Source organism: Littorina saxatilis, linkage group LG9, assembly GCF_037325665.1.
Source record: "Littorina saxatilis isolate snail1 linkage group LG9, US_GU_Lsax_2.0, whole genome shotgun sequence".
Taxonomy (NCBI): Eukaryota; Metazoa; Mollusca; class Gastropoda; order Littorinimorpha; family Littorinidae; genus Littorina; species Littorina saxatilis.
In genome coordinates, this window is record NC_090253.1 from 13,078,621 (window position 1) to 13,093,086 (window position 14,466).

A 14,466-nucleotide genomic window follows, 5' to 3' on the forward strand; every position below is an offset into this window, starting at 1 on the left:
GAGCAGATTTATAAATCGATAAATGAAAATAAGATGGGAGACAAAGAGGTGCTTTGTCATGACACAAGTGACAACCTTCCATTTAGATGAAACCAAAGAATCTTTCTGTGCATGCATTAGTGTTCACAGCATTCTACATTATTATCTGAGTCAGCGTCGGTCAGCATGGAAATCATGTGAAAATAGAATTGATTCAAATTGAGTGAGGCAATTTAATTCCATTCTTCGATATTTTGACCACACAATATTTAAGTGAGCAGGTCATCATGACACACACAGAGTGGGAGGTGCCAATCTATGCACCCATCAACTGACCAGTTGGCTTTAGTATTTTTAAATAAATCAATAAAGTAAAATTATTTATGTTACATAATATCATGCCTTATATTGTCACCCTGTTGGTTTTTTTTAATCCGAAATGTTAGTTTGTTTTCTAAAATGAATATAACTAATGATTACACACCGGTCGAGAAAACAGACAGCTGGAAGGAAAGAAAGCATGCACGACCACCCCCACCCCACCCCCCCCCCCCCACACACACACACACACGCATACACACTCTCTCTCTCTATTTATAAATGTATACATTTGTCAAGTACAAGGCAGCTTTATTGTTTCACATTAAGAAAGAGCTATTGAGAACAATGACGTTAGATGATGTATGCCAACTTTACTTATCTGAATCTATACAAATAAATTCTCATTGAGAAAAAATTTCAATAATTTAATAATAATAAGAAGAAGAATTCTGGTAAATTTTAAAATGTTATAACTTAGTTTTGCCAATTAACCAATAAATGGTGTGTGTGTGTGTGTGTGTGTGTGTGTGTGTGTGTGTGTGTGTGTGTATGTGTGTGTGGAAGTGTGTGTGTATAGTGTAAGTGTGTGTGTGTGTGTGTGTGTGTGTGTGTGTGTGTGTGTGTGTGTGTGTGTGTGTGTGTTTGTGTTGTGTTGTATTGTGTTGTGTGTGTGTGCATTCGTGAGTGCGTGCATGCTTGAGTGTGTTTGTGTACATAGTCAAAATGTCCAACGGTCAACATCATCGTCAACATCTGTACCAAGTTTCTACTTTCCTGAACACAGACTTGTTATGAATCAAACATGACCCCTGTGATCCCAGAACTTGACGAAAGTCAATCAATCTCAGGTCAATTCGGGAGATTATCTAACCCTAGAAGTGTGCAAGGTTTTAAAGTTCTAGTTTCGAAAACATCTGAGATAACCTCAACGTTAAGTTTTTATGAAACGAAAATGACCCCGCTGTGAGGAGAGTCAACCAAACTGGGGTTACTTTGTAACATCATCGAACCCCAAGTGTGCTCATTTTCAGAGGTGTAGCTTGAAAACCATCTTGTAACACTGCTTCAGAATCACACCAAAAGGTGTTGTTTGGTGGAGGCAGAAAAGTGACGCATAAATTTGCTAAACGTCATAGATCGAACCATCGCGCTTGAGTGGAGTAATATTTTCTTCCTCCAATAGCGTGTACTCAATTACTTTGTCAAATACAACTGTGCCCTCGTTCCTTCTAAGCCACGTCACCACAATGCCAGACTTTGTCAGACACATTGAACCGGGGACCGAGTTTTCTCCACTACCGTGCTGCGGTCCGTGCAGCAGTCGCCTCCATTCTCCTTCACAGGAACACACCACAACACTCTCACCGTCAACACACACAATGTACACGTTACCGTCATCATCCGCCAGAGTATGGACGGGTCCCTTCAGGTCAGGGTGTGTCAGTATTTCCACCAGACGACCAGAGGTCACCTCCACCCTATACACACAGTCCTGGCCGCAATCCGGAATCAGAACATGGCCATCAACAACACAGATTTTAGATACCCTTTCTAAACCAGTCAGGGTGTCGCCGTCAATGACGGTCCTGACCAAGGAACCGTCACGTCGAATGACATCAACACCAGCAGGACCGCCATTGTCTTTATGACAGCTGACAAGCAACGTGTCGTCATCAGGACCATCAGTCACTCCGCGATATTGTCTCTTGGTCTGAAAGAGGGACTTGATGGCCAATTGACCGGAGACATCCACAAGATATATGTTTTTTCCAAAGGCAGTCACAGCAACCAGTCTGTCAGATAGAATAGACAGATACACTGGTGGCCTCTCCAACTTGAGGGCGGGCAGGATGTGTTCACCAGACAGCATCCTGGCTAATGCCGTGAGCATCTTGTCATGAAGATCCGCCATTAACAGCCGTCCGTCGTGTAAGGTCAGCACGTCATGAATGTATGGTTTCTCTGTGTCCTGGTCAGTGACAGCTGTGGTCTCAAACACACGTCGTGGGGTGGCGGTCAAAAGGTCTGGCGAGTTGTCTGAGACAGCAAAAGGAGTATAACATTAACAGTGTAACCGGGCTCAGGCGAGTAGTAATTCATGCACTGCACTTGATACTTATGTCACCTGTATCAATAAATCCATTTAGTTATTCAACTATTAGAATATTTTACATATTCAAACTTACACAACCCCCAACCTCCACCAAATCCTTTTTGAAAAAAATACCGATGATGGTTTTTTTTACAAGAATCATAATCATTACTCATTTTGGTTAAAGCGTGTTTTTATTAATTCCTTGTAACAACATTAAGAACGTTAACAAGCAGACTGCTTATGGACACGTTCTAAAACTGATAATCAATACACATTCTGATAACAAGACATGGCGAACAAGTGATAACTTCAACCCTTATCTTTCAAAATATTTCATAATATTTTTTTATACAAATAAAAAGAGAAAGAGAGAGAGAGAGAGAGAGAGAGAGAGAGAGAGAGAGAGAAAGAGAGAGAGAGAGAGAGACAGAGACAGAGACTGAAACTGAACTTTATTACCAAAGGATAGAGGTTTTGGGCAAAGCCTAATCTTACAACCTGTCCCTTTTACAAACACTTAATACGGACGCACAGAATATAGATAGTAAAATTGACAAGGTTATTGTTTCTTACACTGTTACAGACGTACCTAATGTAAATAGTAATAAGGAGAGAGAGAGAGAGAGAGAGAGAGAGAGAGAGAGAGAGAGAGAGAGAGAGAGAGAGAGAGAGAGAGAGAGAGAGAGAGAGAGAGAGAGAGAGTGTGTGCTTTGCTACATCTATTGCACTGCATATGCAGTCACTGTTATAATATCAGCCGAAGTGATCAGTTGACATAACGTAATCTTGTACAACAGAAAATATTTTCGTGTTAAAAAATATGCTCATTTTCTTCTTTCCCAGATTGAGTTTTGGCTAGCCCAGACAAAATATATGTATACTCAGACACTTGCGTGACCTCATTTCTGACTCTATGACATCATAACATGATGTCATCACCAAGAGATTAGTCAGGACTGTGACCAAATCAAACAATGTCATCATAGCTTAATGAGGTCAAGACTTATATCCTTGATAGCTCAGTGGACATTTTCAGTGGTGACAATCTTTTCCAGCAAACATTTTCATGCTGGGACTCTAAATTTGATGACATCAACTGATCAAGCCAAATTTTGGTCATGTCTGCTGATTACCAACACTTACAATTTCATGAAATTTGGAGCCTTTTGCTCCCAAAATAGCTGAGAAAACCTCAATGAGTTTTTACAAACATGACCCCGCTGTAACCCCAAAATGTGACGGGGGTCAACCAAACTAGGGTCACGTCGGTAGATTATCAAACCCTTCAAGTGTTCAAAGTTTCAAAGCGTGAAGTTATTATGAATCGAACATGACCCCGCTGTGAACCCATAATGTGACGAGGGTCATCAAGTCACTTCATGAGATCATCAAATCCTAAAACTGCAAAGTTTCAGAGGTCTAGCTTTAAAAACTTCCGAGATAATCCCAACGTTAAGCCTGACAGCCTCCATACAGACGGACACACACATATATATATATATATATATATAATATATATAAATTATATGAATCCGAATACTCACCAATTACTCAGGTGAGTAAACAATCACCACCTCCCGAGCCTAACAGATGCGAAGTCAAAAACACACGCACACAAAACGTTATGCATACATGTACGCTTACACGAACGCAAATTTGACGTACAAACCTGCTGTTTTCATCAGACGTGAAGACTCACTTCGCAGCTTGACCATGACGTCATACTCCCGACAGCCCCTTCTTACGTCACGCAGGCGTTTCTGGAGATCTAGAGCCTTCACTGTGGCTTTGACGTTAGCAATATTCAATCCACTGACACTAGCTACTCCATCGACATCAGTGGTGACCTTGACATTAGACAGTCTGTCAGTGTAAATGTCAAGAATCTCCGCTCTTCTCTCGGCCATTTGTGCTACTTGCAGTGCCAGTGTAAAGACGTTTTGTGCAGCTTGAGCGATCTCCTTCACATCACGGGTTGTTTTTTTCAGCAGCTGCACCTGGCGCTCAACCCACTGCCTGTCAGACTCGGTCTGTGTGGTGCTGTCTTCACCGACTTCAGTGACTGTCGGCTTCGGAGATTGTGGCTTGTGTGTGTTGCCTGTCGTAGCGGTGGCCCCGGGGGGAGCATTGCACAGTGGTCGGGGAAGTGGTTGTTGCACGTGATCACCGGACACTCTCATCTTCCCGTGAGCAACAGAACAGGCGTCACAGTACATCTGTAAACAGTCCTGACATATCATGGTAGCGTCTTTGGTCTGACATACGTGACACGACTGCTGACTTAGATCCTGCAGACGTTGGTAGACCAGATCGTGTAGCACGAATTCTGCACTTAATCCTTCTGTCCAACCGCTGACTGCTTCCTCTGTCTTCACTGGAAAACTTGTCTCACAGTCAGGGCAAAGTTTGTTTTTCTGCAAGTGGCGTAAGCATTTTCTGCAGGTCACATGACCACAGGGCAGGATGGTTGCCCCAAGACACAGACACCCACAGTTACGGCAGTCAGTGAAACTTGTAGTCTTGCCTGGCGTTGAGAATGAGATCGGTGAAGCCATTGCCATGTTTGATTCACCTGCTATGACAAAAGAATAGTGAAAAACATTAACTAGTTAATTGTCAATCTTTTTGAAACGGTGAATTCTACTTTGTGATTTAACAGACCTTCAATTTCAATAAGATCTAGATCTATGTCAGTTTGGTTTGTTGTGTGTAAATTCTGAGCAATAACGAAACGCTGACAATCAAAAAGCAAAGAATTGTTTTATTTAAGAAAAAAAAAACAACCAGAAGAAATCATTACAAGTGTCACGAAAAGTTTGCATAACAAGCCAAAGTGTGTGAATAGAGTGGTTCACATTGTTGCGAGCGTTGTTCTCGCCACTTTCGAACATTACTTGCATGCGTTGGTAGTCAGCAAATAACTGTCAATTAAAGATGGCCACCACCCAGGATGAAGTGTCACAAAAACTATTCCTCACCAGGTGTTCCTGTTGCTAGAGTTAATCTTCGACCAAACACAGCAGCCGATGACTTTCTAACAGGTGTGCTCCTGGGCCAACCTGCTGTTTCAACAACTCCTGTTTCAGTTTCAGCGTTTCCTTTCTGCCCGCCACCGGCAGCGTTATTTGTTACAGGGGATTCTAGTGAATTTAAGTTACTTCCCTTGCTACTTACTTGGTTGCGACGGGCTATACGCACGGTCCTGTGTGCATTCGCCACGAGTGTGTGCTATATTCACTGAACGGTTAACGTTTGCTACCAGCAGGGCCGGACTAGGCGAAGAGGAGGGGGGGGGTTGCCAGTGGTGGCCCAGGGGGATGTCCCCCCTGGCGGCAGGGGCGGATCAGTTCATTTTATGACTGGTTTTTTTCAAAAGTATATTGTGAAGATATGGGTGTGAAGGCGCGAAGCGCCGAGCCGACGGCGCGAAGCGCCTAGCTTGCTAGGGGGGTCCGGGGGCATGCCCCCCCGGAAAATTTTGAAAAAAAGGATGCAAAATGGTGCAATCTGGTGCATTCTGAGGATGATCATTACCAGTTTCAGGCAGCAGATTTTGTCACTGATTAATACCCCAAAAATTGAAACTCAATGTAAAATAAAGAAATGCATACCTCATTCAATATTTTTATTTTTTGGCTGGGGGGGGTCCGGAAACCCTAGAACCCACCCCCCCTCGTTGTGGGGGTCAGGGGGCGAAGCCCCCTGAAGCTGACGGGTAGGTCATATTCTGAGATAAGAAAATGGTCGCTCCTTGCATAAAACGGCATAAAATAAGCAATAATAAAAAAAAATTAAATAAGTAAGGTACATGTTTAGGCTAGGGGGGGGGTTGCGCAACCCCCATAACCCCCCCGGTAGTCCGGCCCTGACCAGGGTGCATAATTTGCACTGCTAGAACTGAGATACGTCTTCATTTCAGTAACTGTGGGTAAATAGTTCCATTAAATTGTCACCTTGTTTGCTTTTATATGATTTTTAGAGATCGCCAGATTGTATTGTGTGAATAACATAATTCGGTCAAGTGTGCACACGGCGCCTTGCTAATAGTAGCTAGGTCCATTGGTATGGAAACAGCCGTGTTTCTAGCGAAAGAATCTGCATTTTAACTCGCCATATCTTCAAATCAATTCTGACTAGAACAGCAAAATCTGACTATCTTGTTAAACAATTACTGAGCCTTACGAATCTGGTAGTGATTTTTTTTTCTTTCTGCGAAGCGGCCTTTAGGCCTTGCAAATCTATACACCAAGTAAATAGATCTAATACGCCCGTAGATTAGAACAATGGCGTTTTTGAAGCCTGCGAATGTTGTGTGTACGAGTTGCGTGAATCCTCAATGGTTCACGTTCGGATCAATGTGGGTGAAGCTTTGATTGAATCTAAACCGAACTGCCTTGTATAGTTACAATTAACCTGTGTCCTTGGGCTCGATGTTATTCTGTAAACTTCTTCGTATCCGTGACTTTGGTTAAAAACAAATGATAACTGACATCAAGAATAGCTGAAAGGATAGCAAGCATGCACTCCCCCCTCCCCCCCCCCCACTCTCTCTCTCTCTCTCTCTCTCTCTCTCTCTATTTATAAATGTATACATTTGTCACGTAAGCTTACAAGGCAGCTTTATTGTTTCACATCAAGAAAAAGGTCTTAATAACAATAACGCCAGATTCACATGCCAACGTTACTTCTCTGAATCTATACAAATAACTTCTCATTGCGGAGAAAAGCACAATAATGATAAGGATTCTGGTAAATTGTAAAATGTTATAACACACACACACACACACACCGTGACACACACACATTTGCGTGTCCTAGTTGTATACGCTGAAGAAGAAGAAAACAGTAGTGTGTGTGTATGTGTGTGTGTGTGTGTGTGTGAGTGTGTGTGTGTGTGTGTGCGTATGTGTGTGTGTCCATATGTGTGTGTGTGTTGTGTGTGTGTGTGTGTGTGTCCATATGTGTGTGTGTGTGTGTGTGTGTGTGTGTGTGTCCATATGTGAATGTGTGTGTGTGTATGTGTGTGTGTGTGTGTCCATATGCGTGTGTGTTGTGTGTGTGTGTGTGTGTGTCCATATGTGTGTGTGTGTGTTGTGTGTGTGTCTGTGCGTATGTGTGTGTGTGTCCATAATTATGTGTGTGTGTGTGTGTCCATATGTGTGTGTGTGTGTGTGTGTGTGTTGTGTGTGTGCGTGTCCATATGTGTGTGTGTGTGTGTGTGTGTCAATATGTGTGTGTGTGTTGTGTGTGTGTGCAGGGCCGGACCCAGGGGGGGGTTCCAGGGGTTCCGGAACCCCACCCCTGAAAAAAGCATGTACCTTGCTTTGAGTGTTGTTTTTTTGTTTGTTTTTTTTAAAATAAATTTTGTGTGTGTCTCTAAGAAATTTTATTCAATGTGAAATCCGATGAGAAAAAGGTACCCCCCCCCCCCCCCACAATGCTGCTCTTAACCCTCAAAACAAGGCCCAGAATGCACCAGATTGCACAGATTTTAACCGTTTTTCAAACATTTTCCGGGGGGGCATGCCCCCGGACCCCCCTAGTTCGCGCGCCTGCTTTGCAGGCGCGCGCTTGTGGCTTCGCCACTTCGCTGATTTGCCCCCCCAAAAAAGGAGGAACCCCCCCCCCCCCTTACAACTCATTTGGTCCGGCCCTGGTGTGTGTGTGTGTGTGTGTGTGTGTGTGTGTGTGTGTGTGTGTGTGTGTGTGTGTGTGTGTGTGTGTGTGTTGTGTGTGTGTGCATGCTTCAGTGTTTTTGCTTATTTTACGTGACAAAAACCATACTAAATTACACAAAATGTTCATAATGGTGGACATAACAACAATGAACTAGTAGAACAAATTGTGGGAATGGGGATGGGGAGAGAAAAAAGAGGGGGTTAGCGCATTGGGGGGGGGGGGGGGGAAGAACATCCAGGCAACCACAAGCAAAGACTAGGACGAAAGCGCGTGGGAAGAGAACATCAATTCTGAGACATGAGCATGTACATTCAAGTTAATCAATCAATCAATCAATCAATCAATGAGGCTTATATCGCGCATATTCCGTGGGTACAGTTCTAGGCGCTCTGCAGTGATGCCGTGTGAGATGAAATTTTATACGGCCAGTAATTGCAGCCATTTCGGCGCATATTTACCTTTCACGGCCTATTATTCCAAGTCACACGGGTATAGGTAGACAATTATTAACTGTGCCTAAACAATTTTGCCAGGAAAGACCCTTTTGTCAATCGTGGGATCTTTAATTGCACACCCAATGTAGTGTACACGGGGGGGAGTTCGGACACCGAAGAGAGTCTGCACACAAAGTTGACTCTGAAATAAATTTCCGCCGAACCTGGGATCGAACTCACGCTGACAGCGGCCAACTGAATACAAATCCAGCGCGCTACCAAATGAGCTATATCCCCGCCCCAAGTTAAAGGTCCTTGTCTACATTTTTATACCGAAATCGCCATTTGACCATTAAAATGCAGAGTCTATTATCTACAAATCCTTTCGATCAGGAAAGACGAAGCCAGTGTAGCCGTTTGAAAATTGATTTAAGCGTGTTTTTATTAATTTCTTGTAAACATGTTATATACAGTAACAACATTAAGAACGTTAACAAGCAGACTGCTTATGGACACGTTCTAAAACTAATAATCAATACACATTCTGATAACAAGACATTTGAAAATTCATTGTAGTATTCCAGCGTAGAGGGCCCCAAAGGGTTTAAAATCGTGATCGTGATTGGCGTTTTTTGACCTTTCTGTGACCGTGATTGCCGAAATTTCCATTTCTGTGATCGTGATGGGACTTTGCCCGTGATCCGTGATGACAAAAAAATCAAGTCTCGTGATCGTGATCGTCATTTGTTTTCGTGATCGTGATGGGCATTATTGCAAAGCATTTTATTTTCAACGTACATTTTTCACAGCTGTATCACTCTATGATCCTCTATTCGTCAAGGTGTTTGTGATCGTGAAAACAAAAATCAAGGTAACTGTGATCGTGAAAGCTAAAATTTCCCTTCCCGTGATCGTGATGATACCCCCCCTTTGGGGCCCTCAGCGTAGTACTCATAGTAGGATATCCTTATTTGGAAAATGCCAAGCGAAAGACTCCTATCAAATCCCGTGCATTTCGTGCGTTTAAAAAAAAGCGTGGACAGCGCTCCAGTGTCAAACTGTTGCTGCACTTGTTTGGGCGTGGCTATAAGCATAGTGACATGAATTTGATTGGTCAGTATTTTTAGGCAAAGCACATGTTCTCAGCAAACATGTTCTCACGCTACTCAAACATAAAATCTTTTTTTACATCTATGTTTTTTTCTATAACTTTTTTCCCCATGGTTCATTCATCATATGGCATAACTTTTTAACGAAATCTAACCATAAGATTATTGAAAAAAAGCAAAAATGTAGACGACCACCTTTAATGTACTTTTTTTATGGCAAAGGCAGTAATTCGTTACAAAGATATACAATAAAAAGAAAAACAATGTAAATCATTACTTTTATACGTGTGGAGGTTGCCATACGCCTGCACGCACACATACACACTACCAAAGCGGGAACACATCCATCACATCATTCGGCCGGATTTATTAATAAACGATTGGACCGACTGAAATATCAATATATTATTACGAAATGAATATTGTTCGCTGCCTTTTAATAATATTTCCACGCGTCTGAAATGAACAGGCAACGAATTAATATGGCTCGTTGTAAACATAAAAAGTTACTCAAAGACAAAGCACACACAAAAGAACAATCAATCAATCAATGAGGCTTATATCGCGCATATTCCGTGGGTACAGTTCTAGGCGCTCTGCAGTGATGCCGTGTGAGATGAAATTTTATACGGCCAGTAGATTGCAGCCATTTCGGCGCATATTTACCTTTCACGGCCTATTATTCCAAGTCACACGGGTATAGGTAGACAATTATTAACTGTGCCTAAGCAATTTTGCCAGGAAAGACCCTTTTGTCAATCGTGGGATCTTTAACGTGCACACCCAATGTAGTGTACACGGGGGGAGGTTCGGACACCGAAGAGAGTCTGCACACAAAGTTGACTCTGTGAAATTAATTTCCGCCGAACCTGGGATCGAACTCACGCTGACAGCGGCCAACTGAATACAAATCCAGCGCGCTACCAACTGAGCTATATCCCCGCCCAATGTGTATCGACAACAGAAGCACAGATTAAAATACCACCACCGACATTCAACCATCTTGTTTATGAATGTTTAATCAAGTCGCAGCTCATTTCAAGTGGTTCACTTCAGCTTCCACAGCAGTGTGCACCATCCATTTTAAGTTGACACTCCATAAACGGCACCGTCAGCTACCAAAAGGAAGGGTTAATGAGCTGGTCAGAACAGTGTTGTTTTTCTTTTTTCTTTTTTTTTTCTTTTATTATTTTTGATGATTAATGAGATGAGGATGATGATAATGATGATGCTCAGGTAGTTGTTCATAAGCGCAAACTGGGTCCCCTCGAGCTCAAAGTGAATGAAACTCGGCTGTGTGGTTCCAGTCTTCCCATAAGAACCATAGCACTTCCACTCTGGGTAGGAGCCGGCCGTAGCCCGAAAAACCCACATGACTCTGATGGGATTCGACCCCACGACCTCCCGGCCCGCAGCCCGATGCGCTAACCACTGTTTTTCCAAAGTGTTTTCACCAATCTTCGTCAAGAAGATCGTCCATGTCCTCATCGTCGTCGTCTTCGTCGTCATCTTCCTTATCTTTGCCTTTAACGTTGAGGTCGATGTCGTCGTCGTCGTCCTCGTCCTCCGTCTCGTCGACAACGTCGTCGTCTGGATCGCTAGCATCAGCCACGCCTTCGTCTTTGGTCAGGTGGGCAACGGTCTGCGACAGTTCTGAAACAAGGAAAACCCTTACATTGTTAAGGCCAACAACAAAAAATAAGTGTGGTTGAGGTAACATAGCCAAAAAAATCAGGGTAGGAAGGTAGGCAATCACTTTTTTTAAAACTTTTTTTCTAATGTGTACAAATTAAACCTACTTGACAGGGAAATAAGTGTGCGACTCGAGCGCTTTCGCTTTCATTGCGTTTTCTGCACTGTTTTTGTTTGTTTTTTTGTTGACAAATGTAATAAAAAGTTATAGGGTCGGCCCCTAAAAATAGGGTAGGTCGGGTTACCGTAACCACACCTATTTTTTTGTTAGGCCTAACGTCTAACACAGAAACTTATACCTATCTATCATCCCACTTAATAACAAACACACCCGCACCCCTCAGTCTCTCATCGCTCTCTGACGTCACATCACCCTGCGGCATGGTCAACCTCGACAACTGCACTCGCACACATACACATATCGCACAACACTACCGTCCGTCTCTGCAAATAAAACACTGATGTTACCTCTGCAAATAGGTCAGTCGGCTCTTCCGATAGACCGTTTCACAAATGATTTAGAGACTGCTCAGAAATAAGACTGATTCCACGATCGCTCATAGGTACCGTAATCTATCTATACATATAAATAAAAGAGAGTGTCTGTCTGTCTGTGTGTGTGTGTGTGTGTGTGTCTGTCTGTGGTCGCCATACCTCTGAGATGGCAAGAGGCAGGAACAAGATAGTGTGCACGTACACTCCCTAGGTGCCGCAGATGTGCACCTGGGTTTTAGTTTCTTGATTCATTGTTTCCTTTCTCAGATTATGGACCTCCCATTTATTGAATACAGCCTATATGGTGCAAGACCAGTTCAGTGCCTACTGTTCACCTGTAGCAAGCACATCATGCCAGTGATATTAGAGACTTGCTATTGCTCCTATGAGGAGAAGAAATGAAGAATGAAAAATTAACTGGACAGTTCCGGAAATTTCTAGAAGGTAAGGGAGATAACTCTTTTTTTGTATCCAAAGGAGGTAAAGCTAATGATAATGGGATAGCGAGCGTCTTAAATTGCTACAGGGCTCCGCTTACTCCCGGGCGAAGCCGGGCTTAACTGCTAGTACTAGAATAACGCTACCACCAAATTGTGCCTTGACAACACGTAAGCTCTTTTTGGTGCCTTTTGTGGAAAGTAGGTCATGTAGAGTATAGTTTTAGTTTTACTCCCCACGCTTCCTATAACGCAGTATTGAGATAATTACCTTCTGCTGTCAATTTTCGCCGTAGGGGAAGTTCTTCACAAACTCAAGCCAGACAAGCACGCAAATGTACAAACACACACACACGCATTCACACGCGCGCGAACGCACATACACAAACACACACACACACACACACACACACACACACACACACACATACACGCGCGCGCACACACACCCCCCATCCCACACACACACACATATATTGAAGCGCACACTCATGAACCCACGCTCGCATACACATACAACCCTCCCTCCCCTTCACACACACACACACACACACACACACACACACACACACACACACACACAAACACACACATACACACACGCGAAAGCCATGACCTTTCACATTACCACACAGTTTTAAACCGCCCCACTTACTTTTCCCTTGGAAAATTTCCTGGTGTGACGTCAGGGGCTTCTCGTTGCCTAGCAACGCTGTCCTGTTGGCACCATGCACGTGGAACACAACGGGTTCTTCAAATTTGGTAGAGGTGGTCAACAACTTGTGGCTGTGTTCTCCCAGCAGCATGAAGTCCTTCAACTGGAATTTGAGGGAGATGAGAAACCTTGTCATGCCAAAGAGGTGTTAGCCTGGATACACGTATTTGTGGAAGAATGAATACGCACAACCCAACGAGAAAAGCACAGAGGAGTTTGAACTGAGGCCAAACAAAAATATATGTTGGTTTAGGGTAACGCGACCAAAAAAGAAAGGGTTGGTAGGTCGGTTTTTTTAAATGTTATATCTTATTCTAATTTAGTTGATTTTAAAGGAGGGTTACTTCCCTTATTCTCGGTATGGTTCGCAAAATAGGGTCGGTCGGGTTACCCTAAACCAACATATATTTTTGTTTGGCCCAAGAATTCCTTCAGCATGCCACAACTACCAGATCAGTCAAGTTGTCTCTTCTGGGGCCTTTTTGGTATGTGAAGTATACACATTCTCATGATTAAATGATTTCAATCAGACCTCTTTCTTTTTCTTTTTTTTGCAACAAAGTTGTGAAGCTTTGGACTATAGACCGTAAAGCAATATGTTGACATTCAAAGCAGACAGAAGCACCTCTCTCTCTCTGCCACCCCCTCCTTCTCCCCTCTCCCTCAGCTCTCTTTCTATCTATCTTCCTCTCCGTCTCTCTCTGTCTGTGTGTGTCTCTCTCTCTCCACTCTTTCTGTCTGTCTCTGAAGATCTCTCTCTCTCTCTCTCTCTCTCTCTCTCTCTCTCTCTCTCTCTCTCTCTCTCTCTCTCTCTCTTTCTCTCTTTCTCTCAGTGTAGTTGTAATTGTAATTGATTGTTAGATACACCGTGAGCGTACATGTGTACTTGTTCAAGATGAGTAAATGTGTCAGCGAATGAAGTTCCCATTACTTCCCCAAACCCACACCCCAACAAACCCGGTTTGTATAATTATGGGCCAATGGCCACAAATACAATAAACCATCCAAAATTCAAAAGTCGAAAGTCTCTCTCTCAGTCTCAGTCTCAGTCTCAGTCTCAGTCTCTCTCTCTCCCCTCTCGCTCTCTCTCTCTTTCGCTCTCTCTCTCTCTCTCTCTCTCTCTCTCTCTCTCTCTCTCCCCCCCCCCCCTAAAAACACCATCACCGACACCTGCCTCATCGTCCATGGAGAAGGAGGCGAGAGGGGTGAAGTCGGCCTTGCTCCACATCCTGAATGCGTTTTCCTCGCTGTATGTGCCGTGTGTCACGAGCACAGGACAAGAAGGCTGTGAGTAGATGTCAGGTGCACTCAGGTGGCCCTCCAGCTTACACAAAATTTCACCTGAAAACAACAGATTGCGATCAAACACTTAAAGGCCCTCTACACCTCTTAAAAGCCATTTTGCCTCGCCGTCTCAGATCAGGCCGGGATTTCACATGGAGAAAAGACCATCCCTCCACTTGGTCACATACCAAAAATCTACACTCCGACTGCTTGCTGCTGAGGTGAG

General features: G+C 43.5%; 2 protein-coding genes across 3 annotated transcripts in view; both read right to left on the bottom strand.

Moving 5' to 3' along the window:
- Window positions 1-588: 588 nt before the first annotated feature.
- Window positions 589-5,651, bottom strand: LOC138975312 (E3 ubiquitin-protein ligase TRIM71-like). 2 transcript variants are annotated; one of them, XM_070347967.1, is made up of 3 exons: window positions 5,374-5,651; window positions 4,065-4,967; window positions 589-2,337 (listed from the first exon to the last, which is right to left on the bottom strand). In XM_070347967.1, exons 2-3 carry the CDS (start codon window positions 4,954-4,956, stop codon window positions 1,424-1,426), a joined length of 1,806 nt encoding a protein of 601 aa, XP_070204068.1. In that variant the 5' UTR covers window positions 4,957-4,967; window positions 5,374-5,651; the 3' UTR covers window positions 589-1,423. The 2 variants fall into 2 exon arrangements, with proteins under 2 accessions (XP_070204068.1, XP_070204067.1); XM_070347966.1 differs by having other exon boundaries at window positions 4,065-4,970.
- A 3,281-nt stretch (window positions 5,652-8,932) lies between these two features.
- Window positions 8,933-14,466, bottom strand: part of LOC138975313 (uncharacterized) — a 45,848-nt gene continuing 40,314 nt past the window's right edge. Inside the window, exons 31-33 of the mRNA XM_070347968.1 lie at window positions 14,131-14,297; window positions 12,897-13,059; window positions 8,933-11,270 (exon numbers count right to left, since the gene is read on the bottom strand). Coding sequence (XP_070204069.1) covers window positions 11,068-11,270; window positions 12,897-13,059; window positions 14,131-14,297 — 533 coding nt within the window. The 3' untranslated portion in view covers window positions 8,933-11,067. The remainder of the gene's footprint in view (window positions 11,271-12,896; window positions 13,060-14,130; window positions 14,298-14,466) is intronic.

Excerpts from the sequence above, each read along its gene's own strand:
- LOC138975312 (XM_070347967.1), bottom strand. The coding sequence starts at position 4,956 with ATGGCAATGGCTTCACCGATCTCATTCTCAACGCCAGGCAAGACTACA. Across the intron at positions 2,338-4,064 it reads ACGTCTGATGAAAACAGCAG|ACAACTCGCCAGACCTTTTG; the intron begins GTTTGTACGTCA and ends TTGCTGTCTCAG.